At 40.7% G+C, this 25,665-nt stretch overlaps 1 protein-coding gene and 1 long non-coding RNA gene across 2 annotated transcripts in view; one reads left to right on the forward strand and one right to left on the reverse strand.

Annotated features, from left to right (window-relative positions):
* The window catches only part of TTN (titin), a 238,144-nt gene that overhangs the window by 209,616 nt on the left and 2,863 nt on the right, over nt 1-25,665 (forward strand). The window contains exons 272-303 of the mRNA XM_058809603.1: nt 231-527; nt 627-1,214; nt 1,311-1,613; nt 1,740-2,036; nt 2,491-2,778; nt 2,864-3,163; nt 3,262-3,564; nt 3,725-4,030; nt 4,144-5,910; nt 6,006-6,302; nt 6,868-7,155; nt 7,249-7,548; nt 7,629-9,695; nt 9,786-10,088; nt 10,171-10,476; nt 10,565-10,855; nt 10,971-11,270; nt 11,374-11,679; nt 11,928-12,233; nt 12,332-12,613; nt 12,826-13,419; nt 13,521-13,808; nt 13,935-14,234; nt 14,683-14,985; nt 15,265-15,567; nt 15,687-16,271; nt 16,409-16,714; nt 16,806-17,105; nt 17,353-17,928; nt 18,021-18,326; nt 18,985-19,578; nt 19,697-25,641. Of these exons, the coding sequence (XP_058665586.1) occupies nt 231-527; nt 627-1,214; nt 1,311-1,613; nt 1,740-2,036; nt 2,491-2,778; nt 2,864-3,163; nt 3,262-3,564; nt 3,725-4,030; nt 4,144-5,910; nt 6,006-6,302; nt 6,868-7,155; nt 7,249-7,548; nt 7,629-9,695; nt 9,786-10,088; nt 10,171-10,476; nt 10,565-10,855; nt 10,971-11,270; nt 11,374-11,679; nt 11,928-12,233; nt 12,332-12,613; nt 12,826-13,419; nt 13,521-13,808; nt 13,935-14,234; nt 14,683-14,985; nt 15,265-15,567; nt 15,687-16,271; nt 16,409-16,714; nt 16,806-17,105; nt 17,353-17,928; nt 18,021-18,326; nt 18,985-19,578; nt 19,697-25,641 (19,895 nt within the window). The remainder of the gene's footprint in view (nt 1-230; nt 528-626; nt 1,215-1,310; nt 1,614-1,739; nt 2,037-2,490; nt 2,779-2,863; nt 3,164-3,261; nt 3,565-3,724; nt 4,031-4,143; nt 5,911-6,005; nt 6,303-6,867; nt 7,156-7,248; nt 7,549-7,628; nt 9,696-9,785; nt 10,089-10,170; nt 10,477-10,564; nt 10,856-10,970; nt 11,271-11,373; nt 11,680-11,927; nt 12,234-12,331; nt 12,614-12,825; nt 13,420-13,520; nt 13,809-13,934; nt 14,235-14,682; nt 14,986-15,264; nt 15,568-15,686; nt 16,272-16,408; nt 16,715-16,805; nt 17,106-17,352; nt 17,929-18,020; nt 18,327-18,984; nt 19,579-19,696; nt 25,642-25,665) is intronic.
* LOC131560706 (uncharacterized) lies at nt 16,448-25,564 on the reverse strand. The gene is made up of 3 exons (XR_009275004.1): nt 25,446-25,564; nt 18,705-18,803; nt 16,448-16,947 (listed from the first exon to the last, which is right to left on the reverse strand). It is a non-coding gene; the product is annotated as an uncharacterized LOC131560706 (long non-coding RNA).

The following is a 25,665-nucleotide window of genomic DNA, read 5'->3' on the forward strand; positions in this document are numbered from 1 at the left end:
ACATTAAAATAAATAATTGTTGTAGGCATGTCTGTGGTTTTGCAAATAAAAAAGAGCTAACTAATAGCTTGAATTTTAAATTTTGCTTGGATTTTACTTAAAATATTTCTAATATACAAATTGGTTTAAAACCACATTTTCTTGATGGAGATTGTATTCCTTTGCGTAATTGCAAATATAAAAAGTCAATATCTTCTATATTGTTTAACCTGTTGCACTTTTTTTCTCAGAAAAACCCAGCCCACCTGAAAAGCTAGGAGTCACAAACGTCACAAAGGACAGTGTTTCTCTTTCATGGCTAAAACCAGAACATGATGGTGGAAGCAGAATTATTAGCTATCTCCTTGAAGCTCTTGAGAAGGGACAGCAAAAATGGGTTAAGTGTGCAGTTGTAAAGACAACTCATCATGTTGTCCATGGTCTTAAGGAAAACGTTGACTATTTCTTCAGGGTGTCTGCCGAAAACCAAGCTGGTTTAAGTGATCCTAAGGAACTGCTGCTCCCCGTTACAGTTAAAGAACAATTAGGTATGCTTCCTGACGTGAGACAAAAGTCACATTCAATTGCATTCATGTTTTAAAAGATTGAACATCCTTTTAATGGTTTGGAAATGTTTTCTTTTTCAGAATCTCCTGAGATTGACATGAAGGGCTTCCCTCATAACACTGTATATGTTCGAGCAGGATCAAATCTCAAAGTTGAAATTCCAGTTTCTGGAAAACCAGTGCCAAAGGTGACGCTGTCTAGAGATGGTGTTGCACTGAAACCTACCATGAGATTTCACACAGAAACCACTGCAGAAAGTCTCATCATTAACCTTAAAGAAAGTGTGGCTGCTGATGCTGGCAGATATGACATTACTGCTGCAAACTCAAGTGGCACCACAAAATCATTTGTTAATATTGTTGTGCTGGATAGACCCGGTCCTCCTGTTGGTCCTGTTGTCCTTAGCGATGTCACTGAAGAGAGTGTAACACTCAGATGGCAACCACCAGCTTATGATGGTGGAAGTCAGGTTACCAACTATATCGTACTGAAAAGAGAAACAAGTACTGCTGCTTGGTCTGAAGTGTCTGCCACTGTTGCTAGAACCGTTATCAAAGTTATGAGGCTCACAACAGGAGAAGAGTACCAATTCCGCATCAAAGCTGAGAACCGCTTTGGCATCAGCGATCACATAGACTCCCAGTGTGTGGTTGTCAAGCTTCCTTACAGTGAGTAACATGCTTCTCATGGTATACATTGATGTTTCAGTGCTCTCATGTTGAAAATACAGTTTTGTTAACAATCAATTCTTTTGCTATCATCAGCTACACCGGGCCCTCCTTCTACACCATGGGTCACTAATGTTACCCGAGAGAGTATTACTGTTGGATGGCATGAACCAGTCACTAATGGTGGCAGTGCTATCACTGGATATCACCTGGAAATGAAAGACAGAAATAGCATTTTATGGCAGAAGGCTAACAAGACCCTTATTCGTACCACTCATTTCAAAGTCACCACGATCAGCGCTGGCCTTATCTATGAATTTAGAGTTTATGCAGAAAATGCAGCTGGCATTGGAAAAGCAAGTCGTCCTTCTGATCCAGTCCTTGCAATTGATGCTTGTGGTATGTACTCTCTATGAAATAATGAAACCCAGCAGTTTTGTTCCCCTGTAGTAATCTGTTTTGTACAATAAGACAATATTCAAAATAGCTGTTACTTATTGCCAATATTGTTGTTTCCTTCTGCAGAACCACCAAGAAACGTTCGTGCCTCAGATATTTCCAAGACCTCTATCACTCTCGCCTGGCAGAAGCCAGCATTTGATGGCGGTAGCAAAATCACTGGATACATCGTAGAAAAACGTGATCTTCCAGATGGCAGATGGACAAAAGCTAGCTTCACCAATGTTATTGAGACTCAGTTCACAGTATCTGGCCTGACACAGAATTCCAAGTATGAATTCCGGGTCTTTGCAAAGAATGCTGTCGGTTCCATCAGTAATCCCTCAGATGTTGTGGGTCCTATCACATGTGTTGATACATATGGTAAGTGTTTTGCAATTATATAATCATATAACTTTGGTGTACTAGGACAATGGCTGTGCTGTTTTGTAGAATCATGGTCTTTTAAATATATGGAAGGCTAGTTTAGAGTAATTGATTCAAGAAGCATGACTGTGAGCATTTGGGCATGATAGTAAGGAGCATCTTTGGCTGTATCTCCATTTTTAAAGTCTTCTGGTATCTTTATTCTCTGAGCAAAAGGAGTCTGCACATGGTTCAAGTGGTTATATTTATTCAGGTAACTGTCTCTTCTTCATAGGATAAGTTCTAACTTATTCTAGGTTTATGATTTAAGTTATATATGCGCTCTTACTTTGATCTGTATTTTTCAAATACCTTTAACTATTAGATTAAATAAGGCAATATTATTTGGGGAATTTATTAAATACAGGGCTACAATAAACATGTTTTTAACTTATTCTTACTTTTTCTTAAGGTGCACCTGAAATCGATGTGCCACCAGAGTATACAGAAGTGGTGAAATACAAAGCAGGAACTTCAGTTAAGCTAAAACTAGGCATCTCAGGCAAGCCTATACCCACAATTGAATGGTTCAAAAATGGCAATGAGGTACTAACCAGTGCACTAGTGTCTTTTGAAAGCACAACAGAATTTGCTTCTATACTCATCAAGGATGCAAATCGACTTGACAGTGGCACCTATGAATTAAAATTGAAGAATGCCATGGGTTCAGCATCAGCCCATATTAGAGTACAGATACTTGGTAAGTCTTGAGATGCACGTGCATTTTACTATTAAACAATAATTCAGCAGTGAATACTTAACATCATCTTTCTTCTGCTTCACAGACAAGCCAGGACCCCCAGGTGGACCTATACAGTTTAAGACAGTCACTGCTGAAAAGATTACAATAATGTGGGACCCACCAGCAGATGATGGCGGTGCACCTATAACACACTACGTTGTGGAAAAGCGGGAAACAAGTCGGGTTGTATGGTCTTTAATTTCTGAAAAACTGGAGGGTTGCATCATAACTACAACAAAACTCATCAAAGGAAATGAGTATGTGTTCCGTGTCCGTGGTGTGAACAAGTTTGGAATTGGTGATCCACTGGAATCTGAGCCCGTTATAGCCAAAAATTCATTTGGTGAGAAATAAATTCTATAAAATAACTTATGCAACTGAATTGTTTTGTGTACTGTTTGTAAGTAGCTCTGATTTACTGACATATGATTTTTTATTCAGTCACACCTGGACCACCTAGTACACCAGAAGTTACGAAGATAACCAAGAATTCCATGACTGTTGTCTGGAGTAGGCCCACTGTTGATGGAGGCAGTGAAATATCAGGATATTTTCTGGAGAAACGTGACAAGAAGAGTCTGAGTTGGTTCAAGGTCTCTAAAGAAACCATTCGGGACACCAGACAGAAAGTAACAGGTCTGACTGAAAATAGCGAATATCATTTCCGAGTTTGTGCCGTCAATGCAGCTGGACCAGGTCCCTTCTCTGAGGCTTCTGACTTCTACAAAGCTGCAGATCCTGTTGGTAAGATTCAATGTGCATTTCTTCCAATAGGTTAGAAAGCAATGGAAAATTAGTAGTTAGGCTGGGATTATAGCAACTAATTGAGGGCAGATTTTTCTTCCTCTTACAATTAATGGGATTCTGATTGGTGTTTTTTTTCCCCATAAACTATCATTTACAGATAAGCCAGGCACACCAACAAAGCTGAAAGTTGTGGACACAACCAAGACATCTGTTACCCTTGGCTGGATTAAACCTGCCTATGATGGAGGAAGTCCAATTACCCACTATGTGGTGGAGAAGAGGGAAGGTGAAGAGCAAGAATGGACTGTAGTCAGTACCAAGGGAGAAGTGAGAACAACTGAATATGTTGTATCCCACCTTCAGCCAAGTGTTAATTACTATTTCCGTGTATCTGCTATGAATTGTGCTGGACAAGGAGAGCCTATTGAAATGATGGAACCCGTTCAAGCTAAAGATATTCTTGGTACTGTATTTCTTTGTGATTTATCATTTTCCTGTGTGTTTGGGGTTTTTTTAAAACCATTTCTTATTTTACATTCCAAGTATGCATTATTAATTTTTTATTTATTTCCACAGTGGCACCAGAGATTGATCTGGATGTTGCTCTTCGGACATCTATTGTTGCTAAAGCAGGTGAAGATGTGGAAATAACGATTCCATTCAAGGGAAGACCTCCACCAACAGTCACATGGAGAAAGGGGGACAAGAATCTTGGTACTGATGAAAGATATATCATCCAAAACACAGAATCATCTACACTACTTGTTATTCCTCAAGTTACACGAAATGATACAGGAAAATATGTTCTTACAATTGAAAATGGAGTTGGAGAAGCAAAATCATCATTTGTGAATGTAAAAGTACTTGACACACCTTCTGCATGCCAGAAGCTGCAGCTCAAGCATGTTTCTCGTGGCACAGTTACACTGGTCTGGGAGCCACCTCTCATTAATGGTGGTTCTGAAATAACAAATTATGTTGTTGAAAGAAGAGATGCTACAAAGAGGGCCTGGTCAACTGTTACAACAAAATGTTCTCATACCACCTTTAAACTGACTAACCTGTCAGAAAAGACTGCATTCTTTTTCCGTGTTCTTGCTGAAAATGAAATTGGTCTAGGTGAACCTTGTGAGACAACTGAACCAGTGAAAGCTGCCGACGTACCTGGACCTGTAAAAGACCTAGCCATGAAAGACTCTACAAAGAGTTCTGTTAAATTGCAGTGGAGCAAACCTGACTATGATGGTGGTAGCATTATATCAGACTATGTTATTGAAAAGAAACTTCAGGAAGAGAAAGAATGGACATATGCAGGCACAAGCAAGAGCTGTGAATTTGTAGCTGACAAACTTAAAGAGCTCTCTGTCATGGAATTCAGAGTCTTTGCTAAAAACGAAAAAGGCATGAGTGACTCTGTTACTGTTGGACCCATTACTGTGAAAGAACTTATTATAACACCTGAGGCTGACCTTTCTGATATTCCTGGAGGTCAGATTGCAGTAAGAATTGGACATAATCTGCACGTTGAATTGCCCTATAAAGGTAAACCTAATCCATCAATGAGCTGGCTCAAGGACAACCTCCCTCTTAAAGAAACAGAACATCTTCGTTTCAAGAAAACTGAAAACAAGATAAGTTTAAGTATCAAGAATGTGAAAAAGGAGCATGGTGGCAAATATACTTTAATTCTTGATAATGTAGTCTGCAGAAAGTCATTCACAATCACTGTAATCACTCTTGGTCCTCCATCTAAGCCAAAAGCACCTTTAAGAATAGATGAAATCAAAGCAGATAGTGTAGTTTTGTCATGGGAGGCTCCTGATGATGACGGGGGAGGAGAAATTACTGGCTACAGTATTGAGAAGAGAGAAACATCACAAATGAATTGGAAGCTGGTGTGTTCAAGTGCTGCAAGAACAACCTTCAAAGTACCAAACCTTGTTAAAGATACTGAATATCAGTTTAGAGTTCGTGCAGAAAACAGATACGGAGTGAGCCCACCTCTTGTATCAGCGGATGTTGTGGCAAAGCACCAATTTAAACCACCAGGTGCCCCAGGCAAGCCTGTTGTATACAACGTAACTGCTGATGGAATGAGCATTTCTTGGGACGCTCCCGTTTATGATGGCGGTTCGGAGATTATGGGATACCATGTTGAAAAGAAGGAAAGAAACAGTATTTTGTGGCAGAAGGTTAATGTTGCATTAATATCTAACAGAGAATACAGGATTACTGGACTGCTTGAGGGCCTGGATTACCAGTTCCAAGTATATGCTGAAAACGCTGCAGGTCTAAGCCGAGCTAGTGAGCCAAGCAAATATACTTTGGCAGTCTCTCCAGTGGGTAAGTGAATAACTAATCACTCATCCAAGAAAATTCTGTTCTTGTAGATTATTGTGAGCAGTAATAAAAATAAATCTTCATTATTTTCCTTTCAGACCCACCTGGTACTCCTGATTACATTGATGTCACTAGGGAAACCATCACCCTGAAATGGAACCCCCCTCTGCGTGACGGAGGCAGTAAGATTGTGGCTTACAGCATTGAGAAGCGGCAAGGAAGTGCAGACCGTTGGCTCAGGTGTAACTTTACTGATGTCAGTGAGTGCCAGTACACAGTCACGGGGCTCAGTCCAGGTGACCGATATGAATTCAGAGTGCTCGCAAGAAATGCTGTTGGTACCATCAGCCCACCTTCACAGTCTTCAGGCTATATCATGACCAGAGATGAAAATGGTAAGAATTATTTTTGATATGCTTGGGTATTGAAGCCAGATAGCTTCTGGCTGTACTGATGGGAAGTGGGAAGTCAAGGGGCAAAGAACTTGTGACTGAGGTCCTCACAATCAATTCAGAACACTTATGTTCATACTCCAGGGTGGGAGGGTCTAAATTAAAGATCCAAATCTGGCAGACATACATAATCAATTGCTGAAAAGCATAGCACTCTACATTGCTCTTGGATAAGCAGCAGCAGCAAAATTGGAAAGGCACAGACTGTAATACTCCGATGCACAGAATAATTTCAAAATTAAAATGTGCCTCAAGTCACTTGGCATATTAACATCACATATTAACCATACCTTTCACCTTCATATATGTGCATATATATATATGATGCACTTATGGATAGTTACAGGAAAAATAAATTTATCATTCATATAATAACTGCTATTTGGAGAATGACATTCTGTAAGGGAAATAATTTTATATTTCACAGACTTTTATAATTAGTACATTTAGGAGAGTACCATAAAAGTATTTAGCTATATGGAAGTTGATTTATATTTTCCTTTTTTAGTTGCTCCAACAATTGAATTTGGTGCTGAACACTTCGAAGGCCTTACTGTTAAAGCTGGAGAGAGCATTAGACTTAAAGCTCTAATCAGAGGACGTCCAGTACCTAAAGTGACATGGTTTAAGGATGGTAAAGAGATTGATAAAATGATGAGTATAGAAATAACTACAGCTATTGGACATAGTACAATCTTCATTAGAGATGCTGTCCGGGAACATCGTGGAGTGTACACAGTAGAAGCCAAAAATGCATCAGGCACTAAACGAGAAGATATTACCATCAGAGTACAAGGTACTGCACCAAGCACTTTCAGCATGCTTTTTTAAAAATAGTATTTTTTTCTAAGTGCCAGCAAATTATAACTCTGAACCTTTGATATTGCAGACACACCAGGAAAAGTTGGTGGACCAATACGATTCACAAACATCACTGGAGAAAAAGTCACATTATGGTGGGAGCCTCCAGCTAATGATGGCTGTGCTTCTATTTCTCACTACATAATTGAAAAACGTGAAACCAGCAGGATTGCTTGGGCATTAGTTGAAGATAAATGTGAAGCTTGCAGCTATACAGCACTTAAATTAATTAAGGGCAATGAGTATCAGTTCCGTGTCTCTGCAGTGAACAAATTTGGAGTTGGCAGACCATTGGAGTCTGATCCAGTTATTGCACAAATACCTTACAGTAAGTTTCCACCTCCTTCTGCACAAATACCCATGGAATTACCATCTTGTCCTTCTAATGACATTTTTCTTTGTTTTTAGCTCTCCCTGATGCACCAGGAACTCCAGAGCCTACCCATGTAACAGGAGACAGTATCACACTCACATGGGCAAGACCAGAGTCAGATGGTGGAAGCGAGATAAATGAGTACATTCTTGAAAGGAGAGAAAAGAAGAGCATGCGCTGGGTTAAAGTATCCAGCAAGAGGCCCATTACTGAGAACAGATACAGAGTAACTGGCCTTATTGAAGGCAATGAGTATGAGTTCCATGTCATGGCTGAAAACGCTGCAGGGGTTGGACCTCCAAGCAACGTTTCAAAGCTGATTAAATGCAGAGAACCAGTCAGCCCGCCAAGTGCTCCTAATGTTGTCAAGGTGACAGACACATCAAAAACTAGTGTAAGCTTAGAGTGGACAAAGCCAGTTTTTGATGGAGGCATGGAAATAATTGGGTACATCATTGAGATGTGCAAGGCTGATCTTGAAGCATGGCAGAAAGTCAATGCAGAGACTGTTATTGCTACTAAATATACTGTTGTTGATTTGGAGGCAGGAGAACACTATAAATTCAGAGTTAGTGCTGTCAATGGTGCTGGCAGAGGAGAAAGTTGCGAAGTTCCTGCTTCAGTCCAAACTGTGGACAGGCTTTCTGCACCTGAACTTGACATTGATGCAAACTTCAAGCAGACTCATATTGTAAGAGCAGGTGCAAGCATTCGTCTGTTTATTGCCTTCTCTGGAAGGCCAGTTCCTACTGCGGTGTGGTCCAAAGCAGATGCTAATCTTAGTTTGCGTGCTGACATTCAAACAACTGATTCATTCAGCACTTTGACTGTAGAGGAATGCAATAGAAATGATGCTGGCAAGTATGTCTTTACTGTGGAAAACAACAGTGGAAGCAAGTCTATTACATTTACTGTCAAGGTTTTGGACACACCTGGTCCACCAGGTCCTATTACCTTTAAAGATGTGACTCGAACATCTATTACTTTAATGTGGGATGCTCCTGTTCTGGACGGAGGTTCTCGTATCCACCACTATGTTGTGGAAAAACGTGAAGCAAGTCGTCGTAGCTGGCAAGTAGTGAGTTCAAAATGCACTCGGCAAATCTTTAAGGTCACAGATCTAGCAGAAGGTATGCCATATTACTACCGAGTATCAGCAGAAAATGAATATGGTGTAGGTGAACCCTGTGAATTAACAGAACCAGTTGTGGCCACAGAAGAACCTGCTCCACCTAAGAGACTAGATATTGTTGATACAACCAAATCTTCTGTAGTTTTAGCTTGGCTTAAACCTGATCATGATGGTGGTAGCCGTATTACTGGATACCTTCTTGAAATGAGACAAAAAGGATCTGACTCCTGGACTGGAGCTGGACAAACCAAGCAACTTACTTTCACCGTTGAAGGCCTTGTGGAGAACACAGAATATGAGTTCCGGGTGAAGGCAAAGAATGATGCTGGCTACAGTGAGCCAAGAGAAGCTTTCTCTTCTGTTATTGTTAAGGAGCCACAGATTGAACCAACAGCAGATCTCAGCGACATAAGCAGACAGCTTATAACATGCAAGGCTGGAAGCACCTTTACTATTGATATACCAATCAGTGGGCGCCCAGCTCCAAAAGTGACTTGGAAACTTGAGGAGATGAGGCTGAAGGAAACTGAAAGAGTGACCATCAAGACAACAAAAGACCGAACCACGCTGACTGTAAAAGACAGTATGAGAGGTGACTCTGGTAAATACTACCTTACACTTGAGAACACTGCTGGTGTGAAAACGTTTACTGTCACAGTGGTAGTCATAGGAAGGCCAGGTCCTGTCACTGGCCCAATTGAAATATCGTCTGTATCTGCTGAGTCCTGTGTGTTGACCTGGAAAGAACCTGAAGACGATGGTGGCAGTGACATTACAAACTACATTGTAGAGAAACGTGAATCTGGCACAACAGCATGGCAGCTGGTGAATTCCAGTGTGAAACGCACACAGATCAAAGTCAGTCATCTCACAAAATATCAAGAGTACAGTTTCCGAGTGAGCTCAGAAAATAGATTTGGTGTCAGCAAGCCAGTTGAATCAAAAACAGTAGTTGCTGAGCATCCATTTGGTAAGTGAAACACTTCTAAATTTGTTCTTTTCTTCTGACTAAGGTATTTAGAGTTACTAATATTTTCTTCCCCACCTTTTTCATGTCTAGTCCCACCAAGCCCACCCTCAAGGCCAGAAGTCTATTCTGTGTCTGCAAGTGCCATGGCCATTCGCTGGGAGGAACCCTACCATGATGGCGGCAGCAAAGTCATTGGATATTGGGTGGAAAAGAAGGAGCGCAACACCATCCTTTGGGTGAAGGAGAACAAAGTACCATGCTGTGACTGCAACTATAAAGTCACAGGGTTGGTGGAAGGCCTAGAATATCAATTCAGAACCTATGCTCTAAATGCTGCAGGTGTTAGCAAAGCTAGTGAAGCTTCCAGACCTGTAGTGGCTCAAAATCCAGTTGGTAAGTATTACTTTTAGAGTTATGTTGTTACTTAAGCTAAAATAGGATTGCATTTCTCATTTTTTCTGCTTTATTTCTCCAGATCCACCAGGAAGACCAGAAGTAACAGATGTCACCAGATCTACAGTGTCGCTGAGCTGGTCACCTCCACTTTATGATGGTGGAAGCAAAATAATCGGATATATTGTTGAGCGCAAACCATATAATGAATCTGGTGATGGACGTTGGCTGAAATGCAATTATACCATTGTCTCAGAAAACTTTTTTACTGTGACAGCTCTTAGTGAAGATGAAGCCTATGAATTCCGTGTACTAGCAAAGAATGCTGCTGGTGTGATTAGCAAAGGATCTGAATCAACTGGTGCTGTCATTTGCAAAGATGAATACAGTAAGGAATATTTACTTGGAACATTTAGAAACATGATGTTCTATTTTTAGTACTGTCATGTAATTTTTTTCCAAATCTCTTTTTCCAGCACCACCAAAGGCTGAACTTGATGCCAGACTGCAGGGAGAAGTTCTGAGCATTAGGGCTGGATCAGATCTTGTTCTTGATGCAGCCGTTGGTGGAAAACCAGAACCAAAAGTCTTCTGGTCCAAAGGTGACAGGGAACTGGAGCTATGTGAAAAGATATCTCTGCAATATACCAGCAAACGAGCTATTGCAATTATCAAGTTCTGTGACAGAAGTGATAGTGGAAAATATACCCTGACAGTTAAAAATGCCAGTGGGATGAAACAAATTTCTGTTGTTGTCAAAGTGCTTGGTATGTATCCCGTGATTAGTATTAATACTTAGTATACTGAAAAAAATCAGCATTCTTTTAAATGAGAAGCTTTCCTTAGCCACTAATGACAGTATTTATTTTGATTCCTACACAGATTCACCAGGTCCATGTGCAGGCAAAATAACAGTTAGCAGAGTAACAGAGGAGAAATGTACTCTGGCATGGAACATTCCTGAGGAAGATGGAGGTGCAGAAATCACTCACTACATCATAGAAAGGCGTGAAACCAGCAGACTTCACTGGGTTATTGTTGAGGCTGAATGCCAGACTTTATCAACTGTGGTAACAAAACTTATTAAAAATAATGAATACATTTTCCGTGTGAGAGCTGTCAACAAATATGGACCAGGTGTTCCACTTGAATCAGAAACTGTGATTGCCAGGAATGCTTTCAGTGAGTGTTACTACCTTCCATTCTGCATCAGAATTTGTTGAATAATTCTCATGGATAAACAATATGTTGAACAATCTTTTTTTTTCTCACCTTTATAAAATAGCTATTCCAACACAGCCTGGTGCTCCTGAAGAAGTGACTGTTGGCAAGGAGCATATCATTATTCAGTGGTCGAAACCAGAATCGGATGGTGGCAGTGAGATTAAGGACTATCTTGTGGACAAACGAGAAAGGAAGAGTCTGCGCTGGACACGAGTGAATAGAGATTATACCATTTATGACACCAGACTGAAAGTCACTGGTCTCATGGAAGGGGGCCAGTACCAGTTCCGTGTCACTGCAGTGAATGCTGCTGGAAACAGTGAACCTAGCGAAGCTTCACAATACATGTTATGTAAAGAACCATCATGTAAGTTTCTATATTTAAAACATGTTTTAATGTTTATTTTTAATAATGGAGCATTAACTCACATTGACACTTTAACTAAGAAACCCATAACCACACATAAACTCACTGAACTAGATAGTATTGGAATAACTTAAAAACAGTTACAGTTCATATTAAATGCATTTCCTAGAATTAGCTGTCTGGAAATTGGTTTTGACTGTAAAATGTTTTCTGTACCAATATAAAATGCATTTTGTTTTTTTTCATAGACACTCCTGCATCACCTTCAGTTCCAAGAGTTGTGGATACTACAATGCACAGCATCAGTTTAGCATGGTCAAAGCCCACATATGATGGTGGTGCTGACCTCTTAGGCTATGTTCTTGAAATGAAAGAAGAAGGTAGTGAACAGTGGTATCGAGCACATACAGCCGCCACTCTGAGGAATGCTGAGTTCACTGTGACTGGTCTTAAAACAAACCAGAAATACCAATTCCGAGTTGCTGCAACAAACGTGAATGGTATGAGTGAATTTAGTGAATCATCAGCAGAAATAGAACCTGTGGAAAGAATAGGTAATTTGAAAACCTAATATATATTTTAAGGAACCTATATTTTCCTTTAGGACTTTTATAAGATTAACTAATTCCATATTTCTTATACCTTTCATCAGAAACACCTGAACTTGAGCTTGCTGATGATCTGAAGAAGACAGTTACAGTCAGAGCTGGTGGTTCCCTGCGCCTAATGGTCTCTGTATCTGGCAGACCTGCTCCTGTAATCACATGGAGCAAGCAGGGTGTTGACCTTGTGAGTCGAGGCATTATTGATACTACAGACAGCTACACTCTGCTTATTGTGGATAAAGTTAATCGGTATGATGCTGGAAAATACATCATTGAGGCTGAAAATCAATCAGGAAAAAAATCTGCAACTATTTCTGTGAAAGTGTATGGTAAGTACTGCTACAATTGTATATGAGCATTACAGTACTCTGCATGCTCATTGCTCAGAAATAAGTGTCATTCATTTCCAAATACATAATTTCTGGAGCTGTGGTAGTTTATAAATCCCAGCATTTTTGTTTTATGCAGAAGTAATCATTGACTGTAAAATGAAAGGATCCAAAAAGGGGAAAAAAAAATCTTGTTTGCTTGTTTGTTTTAGACACACCTGGTCCACCATCTGCAGTGAGAGTTAAGGAAGTATCAAAAGATTCTGTGACACTTACTTGGGACATTCCAGTCATTGATGGTGGAGCCCCAGTCAACAATTACATAATTGAGAAACGTGAAGCTTCCATGAGAGCTTACAAGACAGTCACTACCAAATGCAGCAAGACATTTTACAGAGTTGCTGGACTTCTGGAAGGAGCTTTGTATTATTTCAGAGTACTACCAGAAAATATTTACGGCATTGGTGAAGGCTGTGAAACATCTGATGCAGTACTGGTATCTGATGTCCCCATGGTACCACAAAAACTTGAAGTGATTGACACCACTAAATCAACTGTTACACTTGCCTGGGAGAAGCCACTGCATGATGGTGGCAGCAGATTGACTGGCTATGTCATCGAGGCCAGCAAAGCTGGAACAGAAAGATGGTTGAAGGTAGTGACATTGAAGCCTACTGTCTTCGAGCATACCATTATCTCTCTCAATGAAGGTGAACAGTACTTGTTCAGGGTCAGAGCACAGAATCAGAAGGGCGTGTCAGAACCACGTGAGATCGTCACAGCAGTGACAGTTCAAGACCGAAAAGGTAGGTATCTACTGTTGAAAACAATAGGGTCAGGCTTACACCAAAAGAATGTGATAGGTACAAAACAGGTATTTAAAATATCAATTATTTGGTTTCCTTAGTTCTACCAACAATTGACTTCAGTGGAATACCTCAGAAGACAATCCATGTACCTGCTGGCAAGCCCATTGAATTAGCCATTCCAATTGAAGGACGACCACCTCCAACTGCATCTTGGTTCTTTGCTGGTTCTAAACTAAAGGAATCAGAACGCATCAAAATGGAGACTTCTGCCAAAATGGCCAAACTAACTGTGCGTGAGACCACCATACATGACACAGGGGAGTATACACTTGAACTGAAGAACACAACTGGAGCAGTTACTGATGCAGTAAAAGTTATAATCCTTGGTAAGAGTTCATCAAAATAATTGTCCATAACCTTCCTCCATTCAAACTTTTACATGAGAAATATGATTGGTTTTTTGCACCTGTTTTGTAAGCTTCTCTTTTCTTTTTTTCACTTTTTTTCCCTAGACAAGCCTGGACCTCCTATTGGACCTATCAGAATTGATGAAATTGATGCAAATTATGTGACCATCTCATGGGAGCCTCCTGAGCTGGATGGTGGAGCTGCCCTTAGTGGTTATGTGGTAGAACAGCGTGATGCTCACCGTCCTGGATGGCTGCCAGTTTCAGAATCAGTAACCAGGACAACATTTAAGTTCACCAGACTTGTTGAAGGTGCAGAATATGTGTTCCGTGTAGCTGCTACAAACCGCTTTGGAATTGGATCTTACCTGCAGTCTGAAATTATAGAATGCAAGAGCAGAATCCGTAAGTCTTAATTTTTATTCAATGTCTATCTTTAAAATTAAAAATATATATTTAAATTGGCTTATATATCCACAGATATAATAGAATTTTCTAGATGTTGCTACTTCCTTTTGCCAGATAAAATTGTACATTACAATGCACAGTAATCGTGTTATTTTCCAGAGGAAAATATTCCATCCATAAATCTATATAGCTATTATAGATGTACTGCACAGAATATGGATGGTAAACTTGGATTTTCTGCTCAGGTCTACCATCAGTCTTGAAAAAGTTCTCTACCCCATTACAAAACAATAAGTTTTACCTGATTTGTAAATTACTTCAGTACCTACTAATAAAAGTTTGATAAGACATTGATATTACATTGTTATTCACAATATGCCACATCATACTGGTATATAAAGTCGTCTGACACTTTCTTCACTAATTCCATGTCATGTTTTTACAGGTATTCCTGGTCCTCCTGGCACTCCAGAAGTGTTTGATATCTCTCGAGATGGCATGACATTGACTTGGTATCCTCCAGAAGATGACGGTGACTCACAGATTACTGGTTATATTGTGGAACGCAAAGAAGTTAGAGCAGATAGATGGATCCGTGCAAATAAAGTTCCAGTCACCATGACTCGTTACCGTTCCACTGGGTTGGTTGAAGGATTGGAATATGAACACCGGGTCACAGCAATCAATGCCAGAGGCACTGGGAAACCCAGTCGTCCTTCCAAGTCTGCTGTTGCCAGAGATCCAATTGGTAAGTAATTTCCTACAAATATTAAACACATGACGGTAGAAGGGAATGGCATTATGGTAGAATTAATTCTAATTTGGAAAATTTTCTGGGTGTACTAACAAATGAGATTCTGACTGGAGAGAACAAAGAAAATATTAGTGAAAATCTTTCATTCAAAGTCTTCCTTTTTAAATTCACTATAGACTTATTAGAGATTGTAAGTTGAAAGTTAGCATTTATTTCAGTTTTTGAATATTCTTAGAAACAAATCCCACATGCCTATCTGACCTTCTCTTCCAGCTCCTCCAGGTAAACCTCAGAATCCAAGAGTCACTGATACTACAAGAACATCTGTCTCCCTGGCTTGGAGTCCTCCAGAAGATGAAGGTGGTTCTAAAGTTACTGGCTACTTAATTGAGATGCAGAAGGTTGATCAATTTGAATGGACCAAATGCAATACTACACCAACCAAGATTCGGGAATACACCTTGACACATCTTCCTCAAGGTGCAGAGTACAGATTCCGAGTGCTAGCCTGTAATGCTGGCGGGCCAGGAGAACCTGCTGAAGTGCCAGGAACAGTCAAAATTACAGAAATGCTTGGTAAGACATTTCAAGCCTTAGCTATTGTTGAAAGCTGTCCTAAAAATTTTTTTTTGCCTAAAGCAGGTATGATATCATTTGTAGAAGGACATAGCATGACATGTTATTTTTGTTTGCAGAATATCCTGACTATGAACTTGATGAAAAATACCAAGAAGGTCTCATGGTGAGACAAGGAGGAGTAATCAGGCTTACAATACCCATTAAGGGTAAGCCCATCCCAGTATGCAAATGGACAAAAGAAGGACAGGACATCAGCAAGAGGGCCATGATTGCGACTTCTGAGACTCACACAGAACTTGTGATCAAAGATGCAGAAAGAGAAGATTCGGGCACCTATGATTTGGTACTGGAAAACAAGTGCGGCAAAAAAGCTGTGTACATTAAAGTCAGAGTGATTGGCATTCCAAATCCACCAGAAGGACCACTTGAGTATGATGATATACAAGCTCGTTCTGTCAGAGTGAGCTGGAGACCTCCTACAGATGATGGTGGTGCAGATATCCTGGGTTATATTGTTGAGAGAAGAGAAGTACCAAAGACTGCCTGGTACACTGTTGACTCTAGAGTGAAAGGGACATCACTAGTGGTGAAAGGACTCAAAGAAAATGTGGAATATCACTTCCGTGTTTCTGCTGAAAACCATTTTGGTATTAGCAAATCTCTCAAATCTGAAGAACCAGCAGTACCAAAGACACCTCTAAGTAAGTTTTCTTTTCAATTCAAAAAAAAAGAGAAATTAATTACTACATTATGATCTAAAAGTGCGACAATATATGCAGAAATATTAATGCTGTGTCACTGATATTTTTTTTATTGTTATTATTACCATTTTTAACAGATCCGCCAGAGCCTCCAAACAACCCACCTGAAGTCCTTGATGTTACAAAGAGTTCTGTCAACTTGTCCTGGTCCAGACCTAAAGATGATGGTGGTTCTCGTGTAACTGGCTACTATATTGAACGGAAAGAGACGTCTACAGAAAAATGGGTCCGGCATAATAAGACACAGATTACCACTACAATGTACACAGTCACAGGACTTGTTCCAGATGCTGAATATCAATTCCGTGTCATTGCTCAAAATGACATTGGTGAAAGTGAAGCAAGTCCTGCTTCTGAACCAGTTGTATGCAAAGATCCATTTGGTAAGATAATGATTGCATTAACAGATCTTTTGAGGAGCAGCTTAATGACATTTTGAGAAAAACTGATTTTCTGTTTTATTTTAATTTTCAGACAAACCAAGCCAACCTGGAGAAATTGAGATCACTTCTATCTTCAAGGACAGCATTACATTAGAATGGGAACGACCTGAAAGTGATGGTGGCAAAGAGATCCTTGGCTATTGGGTTGAATATCGCCAGTCTGGAGAAAGCACCTGGAAAAAATGCAATAAGGAACGGATCAAGGACAGGCAGTTTACAGTAGGAGGTTTACTAGAGGCCACAGAATATGAATTCCGTGTTTTTGCAGAAAATCAGACTGGCCTCAGCAGACCTCGAAGGACTGCTATGGCAGTGAAAACTAAATTAACATGTAAGCAAAAATACACTGTCACATTTACTGTTGTAATATTGTTGTAATATTGGTACGTCATAAACCATGATGCTGCATTTAAGATGCTTCCTATTTTGTTTTATGTGATATTTGCTAAGATGACTATTCCAAAGGACAGTCTCTCAAGAGGATCAAGTATAAATGAAAACTAATTTACAGTAATACAGTAATAGAGGCAAATGTCATAGTAATCATCATTGTTTTCTTCTTATTTTCTTTATCACAGCTGGAGAAGCACCTGCCATTAAAAAAGAAATGCAGGATGTTACAACTAAACTGGGTGAGGCAGCTCAGCTGACATGCCAGATTGTTGGGAGACCTTTGCCTGATATTAAATGGTACCGCTTTGGCAAAGAGCTGGTACAAAGCAGAAAATACAAAATGTCGTCTGATGGACGCAATCATACGCTGACAGTAATGACAGATGAACAGGAGGATGAAGGTCTCTACACTTGTATGGCTACCAATGATGTTGGAGAAATTGAAACTAGTGGCAAGCTATTATTGCAGGCTCCTCCTCAGTTCCACCCTGGCTTCCCATTGAAAGAGAAATACTATGCAGGTGCAGGTGGCACCCTCCGCCTTCATGTTGTGTATATTGGCCGGCCAGTACCAGCAATAACTTGGTTCCATGGCAACAAGCCTTTGAGAGGATCAGAAACAATTACTATTGAGAACACAGAACAGTATACTCATCTTGCTATTAAGAATGTCCAGCACAAGACTCACGCTGGGAAGTACAAAGTACAACTCAGTAACACATTTGGAACAGTTGACACTGTACTTAATGTGGAAATACAAGGTAATTAATTTTCTTTTCAGTATTTTGTGGAATATTTTTTTCAAATATTGACTGGAAATACAAATAAAAATTTTGTGCTTTTTCTTGTACAGATAAACCAGATAAACCAGTAGGACCAATTGTTATAGAGTCTATACTGAAGAATTCTGTGGTGATAAGCTGGAAACCACCAGAAGATGATGGAGGTGTTATGATAACCAATTACATCATAGAGAAACGTGAAGCCAAGGAAGGAGCAGAATGGCAACTTGTGTCTTCAAGTATTTCAGGCACAACCTGTAGAATTGTTAACCTAACTGAAAATGCAGGCTATTATTTCCGTGTTTCTGCTCAGAATATGTACGGCATTAGTGAAGCACTGGAGGTCTCATCAGTAGTTTTTATAAAGCCTCCATTCGGTAAGTAGAGCCTAAAATATGAATGCCTTTATGCTCCTGTGTTTTCATTTAAGCCCAGCCCCACACAGCTGTTTGATCACTGCCCCACCTCTTAGATCAGGGGAGAATTAGAAGGGTAAAAGCTGAAAAACTCTTGGGTTGAGATAAAGACAATTTAATAGGAAAAGGGGAAGCTGCTTACACTAGCAATGCAAAACAAGGAATTCATTCCCTGCTTCCCATGTGTTCAGCCATCTCCAGGAGAGCAGGGCCCCCATCACACGTAACACTGGCTTGGGAAGACAAATGCCATCACTTCAAATGTCCCACCCTTCCCCCCTTTTATTACTGAGCATGGTGTCATATGTCTGGAATATCCCTTTGGTCAGCTGGGCTCACCTGTCCTGGCTGTGTCTCCTCTCACCTTCCCAGGCACCCCCAACTTCTCACCAGCATGGCAGAGCAAAAAGAAGAAATGGCCTTGTCTCTGTGTAGGCTCTGCTCAGCAATAACAAAAACATCTCTGTATTATCCACCTTGTGTTCAGCACAAATCCAAAACAGCCCCACAGTAGCCATTGTGAAGAAAGTTAACTCTACCCCAGCCAAAACCAGCATACCCTGTAATTAATTAGTAAGGCAAGCTCACTTCAGGTTTTGAACTTTGTTATTCTTTACAGATAAACCAGGACAACCTGGCCAGCCAGTAGCAAGTGCTGTCACAAAGGATTCTTGCGTTGTCTCATGGAAACCACCTGCAAGTGATGGCGGTGCAAAGATTAGAACTTACTATCTTGAGAAGCGTGAGAAAAAACAAAACAAGTGGATTTCTGTAACAACAGATGAAATTCGTGAAACAGTCTACTCTGTGAAAGATCTTATTGAAGGTCTTGAATACGAGTTCCGTGTAAAATGTGAAAATCTTGGTGGTGAAAGTGAGTGGAGTGAGGTATCTGAACCAGTCATTCCAAAATCTGATGTACCAATTAAAGCTCCACATTTCAAGGAAGAACTAAGGAATCTGAATGTGAAATTCCAAGCTAATGCCACATTTGTCTGCAAAGTCACTGGCCATCCTAAGCCAATTGTCAAGTGGTACAGACAGGGCAAAGAAATCATGCCAGATGGGGAAAAGATCAAGATACAGGAATTCAAGGGAGGATATTACCAGCTGGTCATCACAAATGTAACAGATGATGATGCCACGGTATATCAAGTTAGAGCTACCAACCAAGGAGGATCTGTGTCTTGCACTGCCTCTCTGGATGTTGAAGGTGAATGAAGGGTCTTGATAATCAAGACAAATTCATTTTAATTTTGAATATTTAGACTGTTGATGCTCTTCTCATGTGCTTTTGCTTACATGTTTTTTTCTTCCTCTTTCTATTCCAGTTCCTGCAAAGATTCATTTGCCCAAAAACTTGGAAGGCATGGGAGCTGTTCACGCTCTGCGAGGGGAAGTGGTGAGCATCAAGATTCCATTCAGTGGCAAGCCACCCCCTGTGATCACATGGCAGAAGGGACAAGATCTCATCGATACTAATGGACACTACCAAGTCATTGTTACACGTTCATTCACATCTCTTGTTTTCCCAAATGGTGTTGACAGAAAAGATGCAGGGTTTTACATTGTTTGTGCCAAAAACAGATTTGGAATTGATCAAAAAACAGTTGAATTAGATGTGGCTGATGTGCCTGATCCACCAAGAGGTTTGAAGGTAACTGACATTTCAAGGGATTCAGTCAACTTAACCTGGAATGAACCAGCTACTGATGGTGGAAGCAGGATCATAAACTACATTGTTGAGAAACGTGCTACAACAGCAGAGCGATGGATTCGTGTTGCACAAGCTCGTGATACACGATACACAGTGGTGAACCTATTTGGCAAGACCACCTACCAGTTCCGTGTAATTGCAGAGAACAAGTTTGGCCAAAGTCAGCCTTCTGAACCTACTGATCCAATTGTAACAAAGGAAGATAAGACCAGAGTATTGAACTATGATGAAGAAGTTGATGAAACCAGAGAAATTACGGCAGCTAAAGCAGGTCACTATTCTACAAAGGAGCTCTATGACAAATACATGATTGCAGAAGAGCTTGGACGCGGGCAGTTTGGCATTGCGCACCGCTGTGTTGAGGCAGCTTCAAAAAAGACTTACCTAGCCAAATTTGTCAAAGTAAAGGGTGCAGACCAAGTTTTGGTAAAGAAAGAAATTTCCATCCTAAACATTGCTAGGCACCGAAATATCCTGTATCTTCATGAGTCATTTGAGAGCCTAGAAGAGTTGGTCATGATCTTTGAATTCATTTCTGGTGTTGACATCTTTGAAAGAATTAGCACAGCTTCATTTGAACTTAATGAAAGAGAAATAGTAAATTACATACGCCAGGTCTGTGATGCACTAGAATTTTTACATCGTCATAGCATTGGACATTTTGATATTAAACCAGACAATATTATTTACTTCACAAGAAGAAGCTCTGTAATTAAAATTGTAGAATTTGGTCAGGCCAGACAGTTGAGGCCTGGAGACAGCTTTAGACTCCAGTTCACTTCTCCTGAATATTATGCGCCTGAAGTACATCACCATGACTTGGTCAGCACAGCTACGGACATGTGGTCAGTTGGTGCTCTAACATACATACTTCTCAGTGGCCTTAACCCTTTCATTGCTGAAACAAACCAACAAGTTATTGAAAATATTCTAAATGCTGAATACAGCTTTGAGGATGAAGCATTCAAAGACATAAGCATCGAAGCCATGGACTTCATTGATCGCCTACTAGTAAAGGAAAGAAAATCTAGGATGACAGCTGCTGAAGCGCTTAATCATGTGTGGCTAAAACAGCAGACGGAAAAGACCAGCACCAAAACTATTAAGACCTTAAGGCACAGGCGTTACTATCAAACTCTAGTAAAGAAGGAGTGGAACACAGTTGTGTCAGTAGCCCGCATTTCCTGTGGAGGCGCAATTAGATCCCAGAAAGGCATAACAGTGGCTAAAGTTAAAGTTGCCCCAATAGACATTGGGCCTATTGCTGGGCAGATAAAGCATAATGTTGCAGAAGAAGGAGGCCATGCCAAATATGTATGTACGATTGAAAACTATGATGAGTCCACACAAGTCACATGGTACTTTGGTATGAGGCAATTAGAAAGCAATGAGAAATACGAAATCAAATATGAAGATGGTGTGGCAACCATGTATGTCAAAGATGTTTCTAAAACAGATGATGGTACCTACAGATGCAAGGTGGTGAATGATTATGGTGAGGACAGCTCTTATGCAGAACTTTTTGTTAAAGGTGTGAGAGAAATTTCTGAGCACTACAGATGCAGAACTGTTAGAAAAGTGAAACGACGGGTTGATACTATGAGACTATTAGAGCATCCCCCAGAATTTACTCTGCCTTTGTATAACCGCACTGCCTATGTTGGAGAAAATGTCAGGTTTGGAGTAACTATAACAGTTCACCCAGAACCTCGTGTAACATGGTACAAATCAGGCCAGAAAATCAAACCTGGGGATGATGATAGGAAGTATACTTTCGAATCAGATAAGGGTCTTTATCAACTTGTCATCAATAATGTCACTGAAGAGGATGATGCTGAATACAGCATTGTGGCACGCAATAAATATGGTGAAGACAGCTGCAAAGCTAAGCTGACTGTGATTCCGCATCCCCCTCCAGCAGATGCCACACTCAGGCCAATGTTTAAAAGACTGCTGGCAAATGCTGAATGTCAAGAAGGGCAAAATGTCAGTTTTGAGATCAGGGTATCTGGTGTGCCAAAACCAACGTTGACATGGGAGAAAGATGGTCAACCTCTATCCTTTGGTCCCAACTTTGATATAATTCATGAAGGTTTAGATTACTATGCTTTGCACATCAGAGATACTTTACCAGAAGACAGTGGCTACTACAGAGTAACTGCTACAAACAGTGCTGGATCTACAAGCTGTCAAGCTTATCTAAAAGTTGAACGCTTGAAATACGTCAAGCGTGAGTACAAGACAGAAGAAGAGCGGGAGAAACATGTACAGAGGCAAATTGACAAGACCTTACGAATGGCAGAAATCCTTTCTGGGGTTGAAGCTGTTCCATTGACACAAACTGCACAAGAGGCTCTCAGAGAAGCTGCTATCTTATATAAACCAGCTGTTAGCACAAAGACCGTTAAAGGTGAATATGAAGTTCAGAAAGAAGAAAAGAAGGAGAAGGAGGAAAGGAGACTTCGTATGCCATATGAGATCCCAGAGCCTCGCAAACATGCTGCTCTTGAGGAAGATCAGCAAATTAAACACTTTGTGCCTCTGTCAGACATGAAGTGGTACAAGAGGCTGCGAGACCAGTATGAAATGCCAGGAAAACTTGAGAGGACTGTTCAGAAACGCCAGAAACGCATACGTCTTTCCAGGTGGGAGCAATTCTATGTGATGCCGCTGCCTCGCATTTCTGATCAGTACAAGCCTAAATGGCGCATACCAAAGCTGACACAAGACGATCTTGAAATTGTGAGACCAGCACGCCGGCATACCCCATCTCCAGAGTATGAATATCACTATAGACCAAGAAGGCGCTCGCTTGGTGACTTGTCTGATGAGGAATTGCTCATGCCGATAGATGACTACCTTGCCATGAAGAGAACGGAAGAGGAAAGACTGCGCCTTGAAGAGGAGCTGGAGTTGGGCTTTTCTGCTTCCCCACCAAGTAGAAGCCCCCCGCGCTTTGAACTGTCTGCCCTTCGATATTCTACTGCAGGAACACAGGTCAGTTCAGAGGAAGAAAGTAAAAGAGAGCTGAGGTATTCAAGCTATCACATTCCAACTAAAGCTGAGACAAGTGCAAGCTATGCAGAGCTTCGTCAACGTCACGACAGGGCTGCCTACAGACCACCTAAACAAAAGCAAAGAATAATGGATGAGCGGGAGGATGAAGAATTGCTCCGGCCTGTTGGCACTGATCAGCGACTCTCTGGGTACAGGAGTGAGCTTAAATATATGGCAGAGGAAGAAAAGAGTAGACTCCGGAGAAGGAGGGAAAGAGAAATAATGGAGATCACATCAGAAGAAGAAGAAGAAATAGAAATGGTGCAATATGCTCGCAGGGAATTTTCACCCTCCTCTAAATTACTAAGGAGAAGAAGATCCCTGTCTCCAACTTACATTGAGTTGATGCGTCCTGTATCTGAATTAATTCGACCTCGCTCACGGCCTCCTGAAGAAAGTGAGAGAAGATCCCCAACACCAGAGAGAACTCGACCACGCTCACCTAGCCCAGTTGGTAGTGAAAGATCTCTCTCCCGGTTTGAGAGGATGGCAAGATTTGATATATTTTCTAGATACGAGTCCATGAAATCTGCTCTGAAAACTCAAAAAACGATGGAAAGGAAATATGAAGTTCTGACTCAGCAGCCTTTCACCCTAGACCACGCTCCTCGCATTACGCTGAGGATGCGCTCACACCGGGTGCCGTGTGGCCATAATACCAGGTTCATTCTCAATGTCCAGTCAAAACCAACCGCCGAAGTGAAGTGGTACCACAATGGTATTGAGCTGCAAGAGAGCAGTAAGATACACTTCACCAATACCAGTGGTGTATTAACTCTGGAGATTCTCGACTGCCACATTGATGACAGTGGAACATACCGAGCTGTATGCACAAACTACAAAGGGGAATGCTCTGATTATGCAACACTAGATGTTACTGGAGGAGATTACACTACATACTCTTCCCAGAGGAGAGATGAAGAAGTACCAAGGTCAATTTTGCCTGACTTGACAAAAACAGAAGCATATGCAATCTCCTCGTTTAAGAAAGCATCTGAAACAGAAGCAAGTTCCTCAGTAAGAGAGGTCAAATCAGAAGTGTCATCAACAAGAGAATCACTTTTATCTTATGAACACTATGCTGCTTCTGAAGAAAAAGTCACTGCAGCTGAAAGAAAATCACTGGAAGAAAGGACTTCACACAAAGCATTTAAAAGCACTCTGCCAGCAACAATCCTTACAAAGCCACGGTCAATCACAGTTTCTGAAGGGGAGACTGCAAGATTTTCCTGTGATGTTGATGGTGAACCAGCACCAACAATAACATGGCTCCGTGCAGGTCAGCCTATTGTTTCTTCAAGGCGCTTCCAGGTAACACGAACACAGTACAAGTCTACCTTTGAAATTTCTTCCGTCCAGATATCAGATGAAGGAAGTTACACTGTTGTGGTGGAAAACTCCGAAGGAAGACAGGAAGCCCACTTTACTTTGACCATTCAAAGAACAAAAATTCCTGAAAAAACAATTACATCACCTCCAAGGATAAAATCTCCTGAGCCTCGTGTAAAGTCACCAGAGCCAGTTAAGTCTCCTAAACGAGTGAAATCTCCTGAACCCATCAGCAGTCCCCCAAAAGCTAAGTCACCACCCGCAGACAAAATGGTAACAGAGAAAGTACAGTTACCAACTGCTTCTCCACCAAAGATTAAACAACATCTGAAAGCAGAAACTCTTGGAGATAAAGTAAAGTTATCCTGTGCAGTTGAAAGCAATGTTTTAAGTGTCAGAGAAGTGGCTTGGTATAAGGATGGTAAAAAACTGAAAGAAGACCACCATTTCAAGTTTCATTATGCAGCAGATGGCACTTATGAGCTCAAAATCCAAGAGCTCATGGAATCTGATAAAGGAGAATATACCTGTGAAATTATTGGGGAAGGAGGTGTTTCAAAAACTAACTTCCAGTTTACTGGCCAAGTATTTAAAAATATCTATTCCCAGGTAAGAGGTGCAACTGAATCTCATAAAACAGTTCAGAAAGAAGATGAGTTATTTATGGTTTCTAGCCAGAAGAAATCAGTAGTGGCAACTGAAGAGAAATCTGCAGTTCAAGAAGTCATTAAAAAGTCAGTTGTTACAGAAGATGTCAGACAAATGAAAGCAGAAATTACAGCTTCTTCAACCAAAATGACAATGTCTGAAGGGCAAAAAGTGACAGTGAAGGCCAACATTCCTGGTGCCTCTGAAGTAAAATGGGTGCTGAATGGAATGGAGCTGAGAAATTCAGATGATTACAGATATGGCGTTTCTGGAACTGATCACACGCTAACTATCAAAAAGGCCAGTAATAAGGATGAAGGTATACTCACCTGTGAGGGTAAAACTGATGAAGGCATTATTAAATGCCAGTATGTTGTGACCCTTTCTAAAGAGCGCTCCAGTGAACCAGCATTCATTGTGCAGCCGAAGTCTCAAAATGTCAATGAAGGACAAGACGTGTTGTTCACCTGTGAAGTCTCTGGGGAGCCTTCTCCTGAAGTTGAGTGGTTAAAGAATAATCAACCTGTAAGTAATCATTTAATATGTTTA

The sequence above is a fragment of the Ammospiza caudacuta genome, chromosome 8, assembly GCF_027887145.1.
Source record: "Ammospiza caudacuta isolate bAmmCau1 chromosome 8, bAmmCau1.pri, whole genome shotgun sequence".
Classification (NCBI taxonomy): domain Eukaryota; kingdom Metazoa; phylum Chordata; class Aves; order Passeriformes; family Passerellidae; genus Ammospiza; species Ammospiza caudacuta.